Below are 18621 nucleotides of genomic sequence, written 5' to 3'. Positions count from 1 at the left end.
TGGGAATGTCTATCAACAGCAGGAAAAGTGAACAAATTGTGATGCAGTCATTTTAAGAATAAAGAGGAACAAAATACAGCTACAAATAACCCCCCAAAAATGATGCTAAGTAAAGAAGCCACACACATCAACAAGCTAAAGAAAAAAAAATCCTATTAATTATATGAATAGATGCAGGAAAAACATCTGACAAAAACCCAACACTCATCTCATGATAAAAAAAAAAAAACAAAAAAAAAACTCTATAGGCAAACAGAATAGAGGGAAACTGCCTCAATTTGATAAAGAACATCTACCAAAAACTTACAGCTAACATCATACCTAATGCTGAGAAACCACTTTCCCCCTAAGATCAGGAAGCAAGGGAAGGATGTCCCCTCTCACCACTCTTATTAACATCACACTGAATGTCCTCTGTAACAGGAAAAGGAAAGGAAATAAAAGGTTTACAGATTGGGAAGAAAGAAGTAAAACTACCTTTGTTTGCAGAAGGCATGACTATGTAGGTAGAAAATGCCGAACAATTAGCAAAAAATTCCTGGAACTAACAGTGACTATGGCAAAGTTGCAAGACACTGCATTAAAGCACGAAAGTCAACTGCTTTCCTATAGACTTGTAAAAGCAATTGGAAATTTGAAATGAAACACAGTCTGAAAAGGCTACATGCTGTATGATTCCAACTATAACATTCTGGTAAAGGCAATACAGAGACAGTAACAAAAGATCAGTTGTTTCTAGGGGCTTTGAGGTCTGTTTGATACTGTAATGGTGGATAATTATGCATTTGTCAGAACCCGCAGAATGTATAACAGCAAGACTGAATCCTAGTGTAAACTATGGACTTTAGTTAATAATTGATTCATCAATTTTAACAGATGTACTATAAAACCAATGCAAGATGACAGGAGAAACTGGGAGTGGGTAGGGGCAAATATGGGAATTGTCTATACTTTTTGCTCAATTTTTCTGTAAACCTAAAACTACTTTTAAAAAAGTAGCCGGACACAAAAGAATACCTACCATTTTACCATTTATATGACTTTAGTTCAATGAAAGTAAAACCAATCTAATGTGTTAAAGTCAGGACCATGCTTCTCTCTGGGGGAAAGGGAGGGCTATCTGTGGCAGGCAGGTAACATGAGGGAGGTTTCTGGGGTGCTTGGATTGTTTCTTCGCCAGGTTGGGGTCACATGGATAAATTCTAATTGTGACAATTCATTGAACTATAATCTGTGGACTTTCTGTACTATGTCTTATACTTCTTTTTAAGTTTTAAGAATTTGGGAAAATATTGAATGTGGAAAATATTTAATATGTTAAGTGAATCAAAGACCACATAGTTTTATGCGTAGGGGTTTATTCCCATATTGTGAGATACATTTATAGAAAAGGGAAGAAAACACAATAAAATATTAACAGGAGTTATCCCCAAGATAGGATGACATTTATTCTTCCCAAGTTTTTCTATTTTTGAAGCTTCCTACAGATGACATATACTACTTTTATGACTGTAAAGCCATGAAAAAAGAATACAAAAAATTAGACCAAAAAATTATCACTGGTATCAGCTGACTGTTGATCCCCATGAATCATCTTGTTCACTGGATCACAAAATAAAGTTTAGGTCACTTTTAGTTGCAGAGTTATTTTCCTCCTATTTCAGAACCTACTCTCATTTTAAATGGTTGTTTTCTCTGTTTTCTCATGTAAGTGCAATGAATTTTTGCATTTCAACAAACACCTTTACTTACAACCAAAAGCCCATTTGAAAACTAAAATAACTGCAAAAAGTTTGTTATATGTAAACACATATAACAAGCTTGAGTTAGCAGATAACTAAATCAAAATCACTGCTGGTTATTATAAGACCTATTTAAAGTCTGCTAATTTTGCATATTCTTGGATCCCAGCACTAATATAAATTATTAGGAAATTATGATCTATGTAACATGGATATGTATGGCCAAAGTAAGCTACAAAGATATTTGTGGGAAATGTTTACCAAAAAGGGGGAAAAATAAACTAGTAAGACTTACGGCAGAAGATGAGTAAGTATATATTATTACATCTATGCAAAGAAACACTAGGTAGCCACGTAAGACAGGTATAATGGAAGACTGTTTGACTTGGAAGAGCAGGCTACACGGTTTGGATCAACAATACCAGCTCTAATTTCAGGACAGTCGTTACCATGAGCAGGTGGAAGGGACAGGGTATGGTAACTGTACAACAGTGAGTTTTAACATCTGCTAAAACCAGCTAGTTAGTACATGGGTTTTATATTTTCTCACTATTAATGTCTAGATGTTTGAAATATTGCATAACCATTTTTACACAGATCTTTTTCCCTGTACTTTTAGCGGGTACTTTGAGTGTGCGTGTACTTAAAAGATTGAAAGTCAATAAATGAAAAGTCAATACATGTTTTTTTTTTTTTAAAGATTTTATTTGTTTATTTTTAGAGAGAGGAGAAGGGAAGGAGAAAGAGAGGGAGAGAAACAGCAATATGGGGTTGCCTCTCACTTTGCCCCCACTGGGGTCCCAGCCCACAACCCAGGCACGTGCCCTGACTGGGAATTGAACCGGTGACCGTTTGGTTCACAGCCCATCCTCAATCCACTGAGCTACACCAGCCAGGGTAAATGTTCTTTCACTTTTTATTTCTCCTACTTGCTTTTCTATAGTAGTTTCTTTCTAAATAATGAATATTAATTATATAATTTATTCAAAAAGTGCTTTCTGAAAAGAAACTTAAATTAAGTGTTAGTTGATGTAAGAAGAAAATACATTACTTCTACTATCATGGCATGGAATAGACTCTTTTGCATGAAAGAATACCAGAGGAGGAAGTGAACCCAAACCCTATGCATTAGATGAGCCAAATTAAACCCAGCAACCAACAGAGGGCAGCTTATGGATCACACAGGAGATGTCAATTACAAAGTGCACCCTCCTGTGCCTTAAGACAGCTCTTAAGAGGAACCCCAGGGTTAAGTTACACATGTGGGTCCCATCTGAGTACATTTTCCTATCATATTACTGTAAATCACCCTACAGGCGTATCTTACTTAGACATTACTTCAGAAAATGAGTTAATTGAATCTTAGTGCTCGGAAGTACTATGTTTTAAACAGTCTATAATCATGCTTCATCAAACAAATACTTACCAGATATTGTCACCAAGACATTCAAGCCTTCAAGGACATCCATTTGCTGAAATCGTCTTCGGTTGATCAGAGGATATACCTTCCCTTGGCCACTTCTGTCCAGCAGCATCAGGCCACTTTCGGTACCCACTAACAAATTCACGCCTGTTTCAAGGACATAGAAAGGGGTAAACTTTACACTGTGCTTGGCAGATAGCCTGGTTGTATGGAAAGGATAATACCACATACTTGGCAGAGTGGTTTCCTTAACTCACCCACAAAAGCAAATGCTTAGAACAGCAAAAGGTTAAAGTAATACACCTGCAACAAATCACCATAGAGAAGTAATGGTGAAATAATTTAACATAAAAAAGGACATAAAGGAGAAAGTGAGCAAGCCTCATGCCCCTGACTTTATTCACATTCCACCAGTTCCTGTGCTTCCTCAGTTGAGCTCACCATCTCCTTGGTATGAGAGATTCTGCATCTTGTTCACCACAGTAGACACCTGAACAAACTGTCTCATACTATGATCTCTGATGCTTCCTTTATCTGTCATTATTGTCACTGGAATGGCTATTATATATACAGCCATTAAATGCTTAATAGTTCACGATTGATATGGCTTTAATTATTCAGTGTAAGGTTTTCTTAAAGACTATTCTCCATCATCAAGAAACAAATGCACTGTCCTCTGTCACTCAGTTTCTCAGGTATATTAACATACTGCAACCTCCCCATGGGACCCATGCTGGCTTTCTGACTATGCTGAGTGTCTCTATACTCTCCCAAGCTGCATTCCTCTCCTCCCCCCTCACTTCCCCAACTTCTCTCCTTAAATACTGACATTTCCTTTGCTGTCTTGTCTATCTGTTGGAGCAGCACCTCGGAACTATGAACTCCTAACTAATTCATACCCCACCGTCCCTGCTTTCTACCTGCTATAAACTTCTACTGACACCAGCATGCAACCTTTATCATTTCTATCAACAGCACCATCCTCTCCCATAACCGCTTCCTCAAACTAGCCAAACTGACCACCAAAACAAGAGAGACCTACTTTTTCTTTCCTCTGCTTGCACTCTACTTTAGGCTTTGTCCACCTTATAACAAAGGTCTCTGATGGACAGAGACCTTAACTGAGGCTGCCACAACACACTCCCTTCCACTTTCTCATGACTGCACATTAAAAATCCTCTCTTCCTCAGTGTACTACAAAAACTACACGCTCTGTATTAGAAGAGGGTACAAAAGCCTTGATCATTGGCACTGATTCCCAAACCAAGCAATAAAATCACTGAGAAAAGAAATAAAGTATCTATACTTTTACAAAGTAATTGCTCAGTCAATATCTTCAAGGAGATGGAATGATACAGAACAAAGTATGTATTTCTTAAACCCCATCATCCACGTTTTATTGCACACATGTACACATGTATACAAGGGGAGACCTCCCAAAAAACGGGATTTATCTTTTGGAGGGTGGCCCCCTTGTAGTACAGGCATCCCCCCCTTGATGAGAGTTCTGGGAACCCATCCGTGTCAGTGTGCCATCTGGAGTTGTTCTAAGAGGCTGCGTTTGGCTTCGGTGAATTTTTTTGAAGACTCTTTTAATGCATTTGCTCATTTCATGATGGGTGATTTATGAGCGCACCTGCCCACACCAAGCTAAGTGCTCGATGGTTTTTGACATAAAAAATGCATGACCCTTCCCACCCCCAGGCCCATCCTCCCTATTTACCCGATGTCACCCTCAGCAGCTTTTTTTTGTTTGTTTCCGTGGATGAAAAAAGTCCTCAAAGGGAAACATTTTGTTGATGTAGAAGAGGTAAAATAAAAAACAGGAGAAGCACTAAAAGACATTAAAATTGACAAGTTCAAAATCTGTTCTGGGCAGTGGAAAAAACATCGCAATAGGTGTACTGCATCAAATGGAGAGTACTTTGAAGGTGACTGAAGTTTAAACATGTGAGAATACCCAATTTTTTTACAAATAAATTCCGTTTTGGGGGGGTCTCCCCCTCATACACACCCTACTTCAAAAAAACTTCAAATGAACAATTGGGAAGGCAATATGAAAACACCCTTCAAGCACTCTCCCAGCTGTATGCCTGTTCCTAAATGAGCAGGTGAAACCCCATCCAAGCAATCCTAGTGAGGAAACTGGAAGAACCTTTTCAGTCCTGGGGAAAACCAGGAACCTGAAATGTCATATGCTCTGCTATTTGAACTCAAGTAAGAACTTTAGCAATGAACAGAGTGCTAGGCATACATGGACGACAGCTACAGATATGCCGAAGCCACTGCAGGCTCAAAACTAACACAACACCATCCCTGGAACCCTCAAAAAAATGTAGAACATGTACAGAAATCCTCATGATTTCTAGAGACAAACATCTACAATTTCTGGTAATAATGTGACCCAATAAAAGCCCCATTAAAAATCTACTAGACATACAATGCAGATTTCACCTAGTAGCCCTTGTAGAAACAGTATACATTTTAAAAGAGCATCCTGCCCAACATACACCTCTGCCAAATCATAGGTGCCTTCTGTGTAGTACTATTTTAATGAGGCAGTTTGTCAGAGCATGATGTACTACAAAAAATTAGTAGTACTAATTTTTTAGTACTACTGAAGCTAAAAAAAAAATTAGCTCCAGAAAATTTGAGGGAGGCCTCTGGAATTTTTGGGAAAGGGAAAATTAAAATTATTTGCAGTAGATAAAACAAAACATTAACTGACAGAGATGCCACCAGACAGAGGGTCTATTCCAAAGGTTTTATTTCAAGTAGTATTTCAGAATTTTCCTGGTCACTCTTCAGTGACCAGTAGCTAAAAAGATCTATATCAAGAATCATGGTACTACCTACCCAAACCATGAGGCTTGTGGAATCTTTCTATTATTTGTGGTTTCTAAAAATAAACAGCATTCAAGTATCAATCACAATTTAACAATAAGGAAAAATAAAGGAATAAAAATGATAAAGCTAAACAAGTCTTTTCATATATACAAAAATTGCAGATACCTGGCGCACCCTACTTTCTAATTCTCCATTATGTATTTCTAAGAGCTGTGTAATTTTGTGAAGTACCGAGTGCTAGCAGTCAAAGGAATACAGTCAGTCACTGGAAAATAACAACCTTGGAAATTATGGGCCTTTGAAAAAAATTAGGTTGTGTGCTGCAATAATTTTTTATAAACACAGTTTTTAAAACTTTTGACTGTTAGATATAATTAAACTTTTGCAAACTGTTCAAACATAAGCTGTACTAGGAACTGCAATTGTACAGTTCAGAGGAATCTGGTGCAGGTTGATGGAAAAAATGACTATGAGCTGTGTAACATGTGATTTAAAATTTCCTTTTAATTTGATAAATTATGGTACTATAGGCAAAGCACTATAATTAACTGAGCACAATTCATTATAAATGTAAGAATGGAAACAATCATGTTCAAAATGACCCTGGCTATGAATAGGAAAATTGCCTTATTAAAAAAATATAATAAATACCCAGCAAATTTACAAAACAAAAGTCAATTAGATAAAGTGATTTAAAAAGAATGCTTGCTACAAGCATTTTCCAGGAAGGTACAGAAAAAACTGACAGATGTAACAATAGGCAGCAGAATGTAAATGCACAGACTTTACCATTTCAAAATAACACAGCAGAGTCCTCTGAATTTTCTCCTCTTGTTGGCTATAGCTCTCCCAGCAGAGGCTTAAACTTTCCCAGGTCTAAGTCTGTAAGATGCTTATTTTTTAACTTAACAGGTAACTCCTAACAGCTATCACAAGCAGTTTAAGGAAAGCCACCACCGCTGTGCCCCAGCCAAGGAGCAACTTAAACACAACGACATAGAAATACATTTCAACTTTAAGTCACCTCCCAATCTCTTCTTTTAATACAGTGATAAAATGAAAAGTTTCACTCCATTTTTAAAAACACAGGCTCAAGATACTCAGAAGTTAATTAGGAAAAAGAATAATTTTAGTTTAAAGAAATCAGTTAATGGCACATAAAATAGGGCCCAGCAATTTACAGGACATTCGAGGAATATAAAATAAGTGTTAAAACTGTTGCCAGTGCAAACATTCTGGACAAAAATTACATCAATTTCTTAAGAACTAACATATTTATTAGTATTTCTACACTGAATATAATATAACCATTTTTGATGACATAAACACCCCCATGACAGGCCTTTGTATGAACAGAAAAGGCACTCAGCCCCTCAAAAGGATCACAGCTGACCTTCCCCAAGCAGCAGCAGCATGACATGACGTGCTGTGCCGCTGCTCTCACGTGATCCCAACTGTCCCCCAAATGGCTATTGTTTCCTTTATCTAGAAGGCTAGTAAAGAAAAGTCCTTACTATCATTAGGGGATTTAAAATACCCAGTAGTACCAAGGACAAAAATCCAGAACTCAATGAATAAAAGAGATTGTAAGTATGTCTGCAACAGGTGGAGAAAACTTTCCCAGACCCTTAGGAGTGAGGCCGAGCAGAGCTCACAGGTGGGCAAGAGAGGGGCTAGTGGACAGATGCAGTCCAGAAGGTGGACTAGGAGGAAAGCTTATCAAATGTGTGGCCCTTCTTCAGCAACAGGATGAGGAACACCTTGAGGGTGAGGAGGTGGATGCTGCGGTCCTAGGCCTTGATCATTTTGGATACAGTGAGCGGCTGCAGAGGAGGAGAGCTGGCTCAGTCCCTGTGGGGAATGCAGAGGCCATTGATGATGTTCCAGAAAATACATGTTAGGGAAAATGCGCTGGGGACTCAAAACAATGAACAAACTGTGTGTCTTCTATCCATTTGTGTTTGCAATGTCAAGGGAGTAAGAAACTTTTCTGAGAAGGAGCTGGGTCCCTGACAAAAACAGCAGATCTGGAGTTTGGGGAGGAGGAAAATAAAAACAAAGTCAAGGACTGAAGAAAAAATGTCAGTCCAAGAGTAGGATATCTGTGGAAGTGAAAGAGGGGACAGACCAGCGGGTGACAGAAAAGTAACTTTTAGAAAGTGAGATGTCAGAGTTCTGTGCATGGCCAGCTCTCCTCTCCTGGTGTCTTAGGTTATGAAGACACTTCACAAACACAAGGATTCAATAGGTAAAGTTGGTTCTACAACCCCGTTTTGCAAACTGGGCCCGTGGCAGACTGCTTTTAAAAGCTTCATTTAAATGTCAGGCCCAAGGCACAAAGAGCAAGAAAGAACATTAAATGGAAACATTTAAAGAAAAGCAATTCAACAAATTTCTCCATTCACCTTATAAATACGGACCAAATCAAATGTCTTTTCTCATCTTTTTATGTTCCATCTTTACAAGAAATGGAGATGAGTCATTCTCTTCAACACCTGATGGCTGGAATGCGTGCCAGCATGCACACGTACCTGCCTGAATGAACAGGAGGACCAGTGGTGGGAGCTCAGATGTCTGCCATTGTGCCTGTCAACAGCTCTTCAAAAATCTCCAAACTATCCGAAACAGTATTTCTCTAAAAGACCAGCCTACCATTCAGAACAAAAATAAAAGGGCCAGAGTAGCGGTAAGATACCTACCCCATAAGGCAGCACACAGAATCTCAGAATTAAATCTCTTCTTGTATTTACGGATCTCAGGGGTGTCACTCTGTGGCCTAGTGTTGGTGGGATTCACATTGACCACTGAGCCCTTCCGGGTGGGATCTTGCCTTATGGCTTCTGGTCTCATTCCATCACAGGAAAATCCCACTAAAACACAAGTACACTTGAAATTATTTTCTGTCCACACCAACAATATGGCTGCCTCCCTCCTCACTACACTGAGGAAATATTCATGTGTCATAACTGAGTCTTTGTCCACACAAATAAAAACTTGTAGGCGATGAATATGGAAAAATGAAATCAACTAAGCAGCTACTGCAAATAAGGCAATGCAAGCGGGGTGGGTGCTTGAATATCTGAGGTCTACACCTGCAACGGCCACCGTGCCATGCCTAAGCCACAGGAGGGAGCAACACAAAGTAATCAAATCCTGTTGGTCAGCGGCTTTCTTGTTGCTGCTTTACTTACCCACAGAAGTCACTGTTGTCCCACTAGATGGAGAGATCTGTAGTAATCTGGGGTCTATAAAAGGTGTAAAGGAGGAGGAAGATTTGTGTTTCTGGAGTGTGCTACTAGCGGACTGAGTCTGCAATGTAAATTTCAATTTTATTAATACAATGACATTAAAAAGATAAACATTAAAACAGTTCAACCCAGTCCTATACTGTACTATTTCCCAATACAAACCCCTATCCCTCCTGCATCACCCTCCAAAACACTTTTGAGGGTGCTTCCACACGTGCCCAACACTCTCAACAACACATCGCTTACGTCTCTTTTCAGGAACATTGCTCATCCAAAGCAGGATGTTCTGCATGCTACCGATAAAACCTACACTCTTGCTCCTAGTTTGTTTTTTTTTTTAAACAAGTAATTATAATGACAACTCTTAAAGGAGGTTTGAAATGTTTTGATCTCAATTCACTAATTTCTGAATTTACTCTCCTGTCCAAAAAAGTCCAATTAATCGATGCTGGAAACTTGGCAGTTCTTAATTTTTCTATTACTTATTATAAAGTGAGCCTCTTGCCAGAAAGCTACAGAAGCTTGGCTCCCATCATTTTAGATGCATCATCATAACTCTTATCAAACAGGGCTCAGTAGTGAATGGTGCAAGTGATAAAATAAAGCCATATCCCTTTGCTTTTTTAGGAGCACTGGAGTTTTGGTTAATAATGTAACTTAAGACAAAAAAAAAACCCACAAAGAAAGTGAAACAAATTGTTAAGTGAAAATGTAATGACAATTAAAAACAAAACAAACAGAAAAATAAATTTGCCAGTTTAGTGAGTTAAGGGTTATAGTAAATACTGTACATTAGAGCAAAACGGGGCACAGTTGAAATATAAATATAAGGAGGAGTGTGAGTGCAGGTGGGATACATCACCTAGAGGAAACAGAATTTGTCTGCTCAGATGCTTCCATCCTATACCATTTCTCCTATGTGGGTAGCTCAAGTCACCATGGCCCTGAGCCCATGACCTCTTAGGCTCCCAGGGTCTCTGCCCCCCAGTTGACAGAGCTGCCGGCTTGCAGGCTTCCTCCCCTTCTCCCATGACAATGTAGCCAATCCAGCCCATGGCCAATCTGATGCTAGGCCTGCATTGGAAGCAGTGGACTTATCCCTGCTCCTCAAGGGGAGAGGATTATTCTGATTCTTTCTAACAAGGGGAACCAAAATAGAAGCAAGAGGACCAGCAGCTAGATGTTCACATTGACAAAACTGGCTAAAGCTACATGCCACTTTTAACCTCCTTCAATTATTAGACAAATCCATTTAAATCAAAGCTCCCATGAAATCAAATCACTTGTTTAATTCAGTAACAGGGTGCTCAACGTGCACTCTGTCACTGCAATGGTAGGAAGGGGGCTAGGGGTGCATGGCCCCATTACAAAGAGCAAAGAATCACTCAACTAGCACTCAGACTAGCACCACAGCCAAGCCTTTGTATGAGTACACAGGGTTTCCCATTTACAATTTTACATTAAAAGCACATTCAGACCTTCTTGTTTAACATCCTAAATGTCTAGGTTTCCCAGAAAAACATTTGGCCTCTTCTTCAACTCTGAGTGATTGTGTATTTCAAGGAAAAAATCCTTTAACAGGGTTGGTGAAAACAAATGAAGAGTATCAACCCACGATACCCCCCAAAACAGAAAACAATGCAGCCCTGTTTGAAGGAAATTCCTGCTCAGGATAACAAGTTTGTCCAATTCTGCTTAACCAACTTTTGCTATATTTTATTTATTGGATAAAAAAATATATAAAAGGCAGATTCCACAAATGACTCTAAGAGTTTTGTGTAAATACAGAATGGATCTGAGAACACAGCAATCACTTTATTTAGACTTTTAAACAATAAACTGAGTACAGAAAGCCATGCAAGTACACTGATCTAGAGAAGGAAACAGTGACCTGGCGCATTTGGAGGGAGACTGATCTAGGTTAAGGGATTTGTATGCAGATCTGAAACATGTTACTTGGGAGTTGGGGAGAAGGGTAGGTGATAGAAGAAAGTAGGTGGGGAAGGAAGGGATAGGGGGCATTGGAAAGGTCTCCTTTGCAAACTAGCTACTAGGCAGTGCTGGTCTAACCCTAGGAAAGCAGCCAGCTGTGGTGCAAGACATACCTCATTAGTAGTGAGCTTGTCCTGAGGTGTCTGTGGGGACATGGTGGGTGTCGGCTGGCTGGAAGATGGGGAGGAGGAGGTGGAGGAAGTGGAGGAGGAATGGCTTTGCTGTAAGAGATCTGGCAAGAGGTGAATGCGACCGGCAAAGCCATTGCTCTCATGATGGCTGGCACGCTTTTGGTCAACTGTACTCTGTAGAAAAAACAGGCACACTTGTCTCGCTCAAGCACTGCTGAAATTGCCTATGACCCTACAGACAACTGACTTTGTTCAGGTGCTGTGTGAATTTGCAAACTGTTACGTTATCAAGGAAAGACCAGAGGAAATTAGCCTGAATTGTTCACAGTTCCTTGCTGAATGCCTAAGTTGAACCAACAGAACCTCAAAAGTACCTCATCTGGTGGCAATAGGATTCGAGCAGTAAGTGTTCAGTCTGGTTTATCTGCCACACTAGCTGCTGTTCCCAAAATCACAAGTAGTGTTTTTTCTTTATAAATATTGCTGCGTGAAGCTCTAGAAAGTGCCCTGTCACTTCTTGGAATCCTGGTCTTTTCCATGTTCTTTCCACTTTCCATCCAAATGCATTGCCATAGTATGAGACACATTCAGGGAAAAGTCTAAAATGCTGGGTAGGTGCCCTGTTCTAGTTAAATGAGAAGCAGATCACTTTCCTTCAGCTAAGTTAAGAAATGAAGAGACAGTTGAAAAACTTAATAATCCAAACTGAGCACATCAGGCGGTACACATTTAACAACAGTAAGGAAAACTAACATTTTGGAACACACAGTGACCTCCCTGTGACGCCTGAGGCTCGTCCACCCTGGTGGAGCCAGCCTGACTCTGCTCCACTGTAGCACTGCAGATGCGCAGAGCTGAAAGCCCTCTGCAGAACCGAGGTACTCTGCTACAGACTGGGCTCTGTCCCCAGCTCCACAAGCCTCCTGAAGGACGCCCTGTGGCTTTTCTACCAGACACAGATGGTGAGACTCAGCATGGTGCTTGAATGAAGGCTGCCACAGAACATGCAGAGGAGCAGCGATGTGAAGTGGAGGACTGCTAGTGCCTTCTTGGCATGCAGCACATACCTGCCTCCCGAGCCCAGACACTTTACCCTCTGGGTCTTGTTAACACGAAAAACAGATGATGATGTAGAAACAGCATGAGTGAGTGAATGAGCAAGTGGGTTAATGACTACAGAAGCAGCTCAGCCGCTAACAATGGTACAGAGACATGGGTACCTGGCGGACAATTAGTGTGCCCTCCTTGGATGGAGTCATGGCTGGTTCACTTTCCACATCGTCATGGACAATCATAGTTTTCACAGATTCTGTTTCGCCATTGCTCAAATTCACAGATGACCTATTCAGAAAAAATCCAGAGGTGAAGGACCATAAATACCACTAGTTGAGGATATTCTGTTTATATACTTTTCACCTTCAAAAAGTCATTAAAAGAGATCAGGCCACAGACAGAACATTTTCATAAGTGTAACAAATGCTTAGGGCTTTGCCTTTCAACAAGTAAGTTCCTGCCAGTACAGTTTGTTTTTTGAGGAAAAAAAAATTTTTTGAATGAATGCTTATGGTTAATTAAAGTAGTTAAACCAAACTGAAATTTCCCTTTTATCATATCTTCAAATTAAAAAGAAAGAAATAAACTACACACTGGGAAACTGGGGAGAGGCACTGAAACACACACGCACACAAGCAGACAGAAGGGAGAAAACATAAAGGCTGCCTGCTGCTGATTCCAGAACTACATGTTACATGTTCACAGAATCTTATGATAGATTTGGAAAAACTGGTTCCCAGTGGAAAGAAGACTCAGTGGGTGTGTTCTCATCCTCTCTAAAATACACCAAGGACTGACGCTGCTCTGGTGTCCTCTGGTCCAGACATGGGTTCCCTGGTCCCCTCCTGCTCTGCATCATCATCCTCCTCATCCGTTGTCCCCGACTCCTCACTGGATGAAGAGTAGTCTGTCACTTTGTGGGGTGGTCGCACATCTTCAACTGCTCGAAGCTCTTTAGCCAGTGCAGTCAAATCCTAATGCAGAGGACAGAAAAGAGAGTGAGGCCGGTGGGAGGGGTGGGGGTGGGTGGGGAGAATGAAAAAGAAAAAAGAGCAAAGAATGAGAAGTTCTTCATTTTAACCATTAATAAAAGAGCCACAACATCAATTTTGTAACACTGTTTTGTAGAGTATTTACCAGTATCATGTGAAGTGAGCACTTAAATCTTTTGATAGAAAAGACCAAAAATAGACAAAAACATAAAAAACAAAGTCAAAGATGCTATACAAGATTCAAATCTCACAACAAAATACCCCATAAACCTGCTTATGATAAGCTGACAGCTTTTTTTTCAATTATGAAATAAAATTCTAGATCAACAAATGTGTGCAGACAGATCTTTGCAGTTTGTTATAGATACCTGCCTACACAACAGTCTTCTTTTAAGGAGATTATCCATAAAGCAAGATTCTGATTAAATAGCACTCATTTAAAGTATATATTTGGTGTTTTTATTTATAGTTTTAAAAAATTTCAAACCAACAGAAAAGTGCAAGAGTGAAGTGAGCAGCAGTATACCACTCATATCTTGCTTTACCAATTGTTAACGACTTGCCACATTCTCATCAACATTCATGGCACATGAAGTAAGGAAGTGGCAGCAGTACTGCTATGGGCAGGAGGAGGGTTGGAGGTGGGCCAGGCACCCCTGTCCCTGCCTTACCCAGGATCTTCACATTACCACCCTCTAACAGTACCAAGGAATATGATGAACACCAGAGAGAAAGGAAATCCATAGTAAAAGTTATTTAAAAAATGTTTCATTTCCCTTTCCTATTCTATACTGAGGTATTTTAAAACTCAATTATCCAAATATAATTTCCAAATATGATTATTATTCATATTCTACATTTTCACATAGAAGTCTAAAGTGTTAGCTTTCTACTTGGGAATTTTATTTAAAAATAATGACTTTTGCCCTGGCTGTTGTGGCTCAGTTGGTTGGTGCATCATCCTATAAACCGAAAGATCATGGGTTCAATTCCCGGTCAGGGCACATGCCTGGGTTGCAATGTTTGGTCCCCAATCAAGGCACATATGGGAGTCAACCAACTGATGTTTCTCTCACATTGATAATTCTCTCTCTCTGTCTCCCTTCTTTGCTCTCTGGAATCTATATATATATATATATATATATATATATATATATATATATATATATATATCCTCAGGTGAGGATTACAAAACATAGTAACAATAATGATGTTTTACAAAGCAGGCTATGTAGCCATCTCCCCTCCTGCCTGGTTTTTAGCAGTTCCAACAAAGTTTTCTTCTTCTTCTCCCCAATGAAGAATATGTTTTGGGCTTTTTTCTTTGAGCTTGTCCCTCTGAAATAGCAGTGATCAAATATTGGACCTTGAGACTTGAGAATCATGTGATGACTACAGTTGTGGCTTTTAAGTCTTTTTTTTAAAGCTATACTCAATAACGAAAAATGCATGTAGCAAAATTTGTGTTAAAAAATGAGGCAAAAGTTTAGGTTTTTTCATTCTAGAGAACAACAAAAAGATAAGTTGAGGAAAGAAAAGCAATGTAGATGGAATACAAGCTAAGTTTAAAAGGTAGTTAGAGTGGTTCTCTGATGCTGAATTTCCAGAGAGGGGCTTACCACTTCACCCTGCGGTGCAGCCACAGTCCATTGAGTCAGTGATGAGGAGCGCACACACAGCCCATGGAAGCACAGGAGAGAGGAGGAGATACAGGGTGTACAGAAATCAATTCAAGCAGGAAATCATAATTTCAACAGGCTTAAAACTCCACAACATGCACAGAGACAGGTCAGTTAATGCAACAAGGATTAAAAGAGAAGTATGAGAAAGTCACAACTGCCATTCTAGGTACCAAAAAGCAGAACTTAAGTAACAGGTGATTTTAAAAAGGTGATAGAAAAAGATTTTTTCTATAAGCCACTATTATAAATCCCTAACTATCCAAGAATGCATACACGTTAATGCAAATAGATAAAAAGGCTTTTCTTTCTTTTGTATTTTTTTAAATAACTAAGCTGGAAAGGGGGCAGAAATGTATGTGAGATTTATGGCATTCGTTATAATCCCTCAAATCTGTAAGGGAGCCCCACAGAAAGGATTGTGCCTCTCAATTACATATTTTTTATAGAAAGATCTCACTCAAGCTTGAAATAAGTAAAACTGATTTTGTGCAATTCTTACAGCAGGCTTGAGAGGTCTAAACACTTCTTTTCTGTCTTCAGGTTTTTTTGCTGCATTTTCAGGGCGCTGAGATGGAGAGCCTTCAGATTTGGATGATGCTGTGAAGTTCCAAAGAGACAAACAAGGTGGATACACACACACATCCAGATGTGTGCGACAATGCAGACCCAGCCCATCCAGCCTTTGTTTCTCACCGCCTTGTCCCTCTGCCTACTTCTGCCAGCCCCACTAATGACACCATTTCCACACGCAGGCCTGGACTCCAGGGCTTCTGACTCCTTACTTAGACTCCATTAACACAATGGAGTACATAAGACCTGGTCAGTATTATGTCATTAATACTGAAGAGGGAAGTTTCACCGATCTATTATTATGAGTAGGTTTAAATAACCAATATTGTTGACAATACTGATGGCGACTACACTGAAAGAAGTAATTTCAAATCTCAGCTCAATTAGCTAAATCACCTTGGATAAGTTACTTAATCTCATGAAGTTGTAGTTATTGTAATCTGTAAAATGGACACACTATATATATATCTCATGGGGATATTATAAGGATTAAATTAGATAATACATGTAAAGTGCTCATAGTGCTAGTCGTGTGTAAGTTCTCAAAAGTTAACTCTATTATTAAAACTGTGATGACTACTATTGTCATCAGCGACCTATACTCTAACATTGTCTTGTGATATGCAGCTATGTAAAAGCCACAGGTCTGTTTACATGATTTAAAAGGATTTACAGTATACTAATCATAGCTCAATATCGTTCACAGGGAAAGAGAAACAGAAAGTCATCCTACATCTCACTCGGAAACGCTCTCCAGAGCCACTCTGAGACCCAGGCTGGGAGCCTGAGTTGCTGGACCCCGAGGAGCTACCACTGCCAGGCCTGGGCACCAGCTTCTCCACTCTCTCCCACAGCAACCTGGGCTCAATACCGCTGCTGGAAAAAAAGAGGAGACAGTAGCTGGTGCATCATCCCGAGATGCAGCATCAAATTAAAAACACAAACAGCATTCAACTCACCAAAAGTTATTACACTATTCACGGGTTTTATCTCAGATATCCTAGCAAACCAAAAATGCTAAATGATATTCTACCATTAGCAGACCCAAAATCTTCATCAGACATGAGAAGAAATACTATTGTTTGGTCTGTAGTGTTACTATATCTGACATAGGTATAAACTTAGTTTCTTATTATAAAAAATTCCACTTAACAAATACAGTGTAATAAAATTATCCTGTTTCCAGGCTTGGCTTTCTTTCTTTCCCAGCTGACACTTACGTGGTCTATTCTTTTACATGAGCTGTGTTGGAAATGTGACAGAGAGCAGGGGCTATGATGTGTCCCTGCCAGGGATGGCCCCACAGGACAAGTTCACCAACACGGAACTGATGCACAGACTCAGTCAAAGGAGAATCCCACGGTCCGCCCAGATCATTTAAGGACTAAGAAGTGCCTCTGCAGCTTCTGGACTACCACCCATCTCATTCCTTCAAGTTATACTGTGGTTCCACACACAGAAGGCGAACTGCAGAGGTTCAGTAACAATCAGGTACAAAACATTCAACAAAGTGACCTTTTCTCTTTCTTCTACTATGGTACTGGTCAGTGGAACTTATTGAGATGATGAAATGCTCTATAGCTGAGCTGTATAATAAGGTAGCCACAAGCTACATGTGGCTACTGACCACTTGATATATGGCTAATGTCACCAAGAAAATAAAGTTTTAGTCCTATTTAATTTTAATTAAATTAATTCAAATGTAGCTGTATAATATAGTAGCCACCAGTCTCACATGGCTAATAGCTACTGTACTGAACTGCTCTAGCACTTAACACTAGTACTTGGTTAATTCACTAGTTTACTGCAAACTGTAAGTAAACCACTGACCTTCTTTAGCAGCCTATGTATCATTTCTACACTCCAAAGGCCTTAGTATTTCCTTCAGATAATGAGCTCCTACAAGTTACCATTCTCTTAGAAACCCTGCCCCCTCTGCTGCTGTTCCTTCCACTTACTCTCACAGAGATAGATTTCATTTTAAAGCTGCCTATACAATTGGATGTAGACTCTCTTTTCACAAGAAATCAATTTGCTGTTATTCAAGTTAGTAAGTTTTATGGGAGTTTTTCTTTTATTAACTGATAATCTCCTCTTTGCCCCAGAACTTCCCTGTTTATGGGCATTTTTTATGGGGGAAAAAAGATGACAAAAGAATGCAGGCTACTGTGCAATAAACCTGTTCTTAAGCATCTCTCTCTTTTTTTTTTTTTACCTGGTGGAGTTTCTTTGAGCTGCTTGGCTACTCTGCTGCCCATTGCCCTGCAGAGGGGAATCCCGCCGGGACAGAACAGGGGAACGAGATGTTGTTCTCACAGGGACCTTTGGGTAAAAAATACAGCAAGTAAGTTCTTGAAAATATAAGGAGAAAATAGACTCCCTACCAAAACATATTTTTACAGCAGTCCTAATTATGTTAGCCTTACTATATCACTGTCCTACCCCCATTCCTAATCATTCTCTGCCCTCCACTTATACAACAGAAAGAGAAAACTTAGTCAAAGTCATCAAAGAAGCCAGGACAAATAGCCCTTCTCTGCTTCTGGTAACATTTAAATGATGATTGGACTAAGGTCTGGTGGCAGGGGACACACAAAGCATTTTGCTGAGATAATATGAAAATCAGGAAAATAAGCTCAAAGAAATCAAACAATGTATACAAATGGATCAGTAGGAATCAAAGACTGGTAGGAAGCAAGAAAATATTCAGAGGAAGCAAATACCAAGTAGAGGAAAAATAAACTAAAATGTGCTCTTGTGTTTAATTTCACCATTAAGTAATTACTAAAAAAATTAAAATTAAAAAATTTTAAAAAGCAAAACAAAACCAAAAATTTCTCAATTTAAAAAGAAAAAATCTTTTTTGAAATTTTTGTTAATGTTTTTTCCTTATGAAATCTTTTCTGATCATTTAGATAATGGTTTATGCTGTAAAATAACT

The 18621-nt window shown here is 39.3% G+C and overlaps 1 protein-coding gene across 44 annotated transcripts in view; it reads right to left on the bottom strand.

Annotated features, from left to right (window-relative positions):
• MAP4K4 (mitogen-activated protein kinase kinase kinase kinase 4) overlaps window positions 1-18621 on the bottom strand; it is a 192414-nt gene that overhangs the window by 11395 nt on the left and 162398 nt on the right. For 18 of the 44 annotated variants that reach the window (XM_053923630.1, XM_053923632.1, XM_053923645.1 and 15 more), the window contains 9 exons: window positions 17896-18002; window positions 16414-16553; window positions 15610-15707; window positions 13235-13410; window positions 12604-12724; window positions 11366-11557; window positions 9204-9321; window positions 8712-8882; window positions 3169-3312 (listed from right to left, as the gene is read on the bottom strand). In XM_053923630.1, the coding sequence (XP_053779605.1) occupies window positions 3169-3312; window positions 8712-8882; window positions 9204-9321; window positions 11366-11557; window positions 12604-12724; window positions 13235-13410; window positions 15610-15707; window positions 16414-16553; window positions 17896-18002 (1267 nt within the window). Of the gene's footprint in view, window positions 1-3168; window positions 3313-8711; window positions 8883-9203; window positions 9322-11365; window positions 11558-12603; window positions 12725-13234; window positions 13411-15609; window positions 15708-16413; window positions 16557-17895; window positions 18003-18621 lie in introns of all 44 variants that reach the window. The other 26 variants (XM_053923629.1, XM_053923631.1, XM_053923644.1 and 23 more) reach the window with 3 other exon arrangements.

The sequence above is a fragment of the Desmodus rotundus genome, chromosome 5 (assembly GCF_022682495.2).
Source record: "Desmodus rotundus isolate HL8 chromosome 5, HLdesRot8A.1, whole genome shotgun sequence".
In the NCBI taxonomy this organism is placed as follows: domain Eukaryota; kingdom Metazoa; phylum Chordata; class Mammalia; order Chiroptera; family Phyllostomidae; genus Desmodus; species Desmodus rotundus.
Note: the sequence above shows the minus strand (reverse complement) of the source record. Positions and strands in the feature narration are given on the sequence as shown.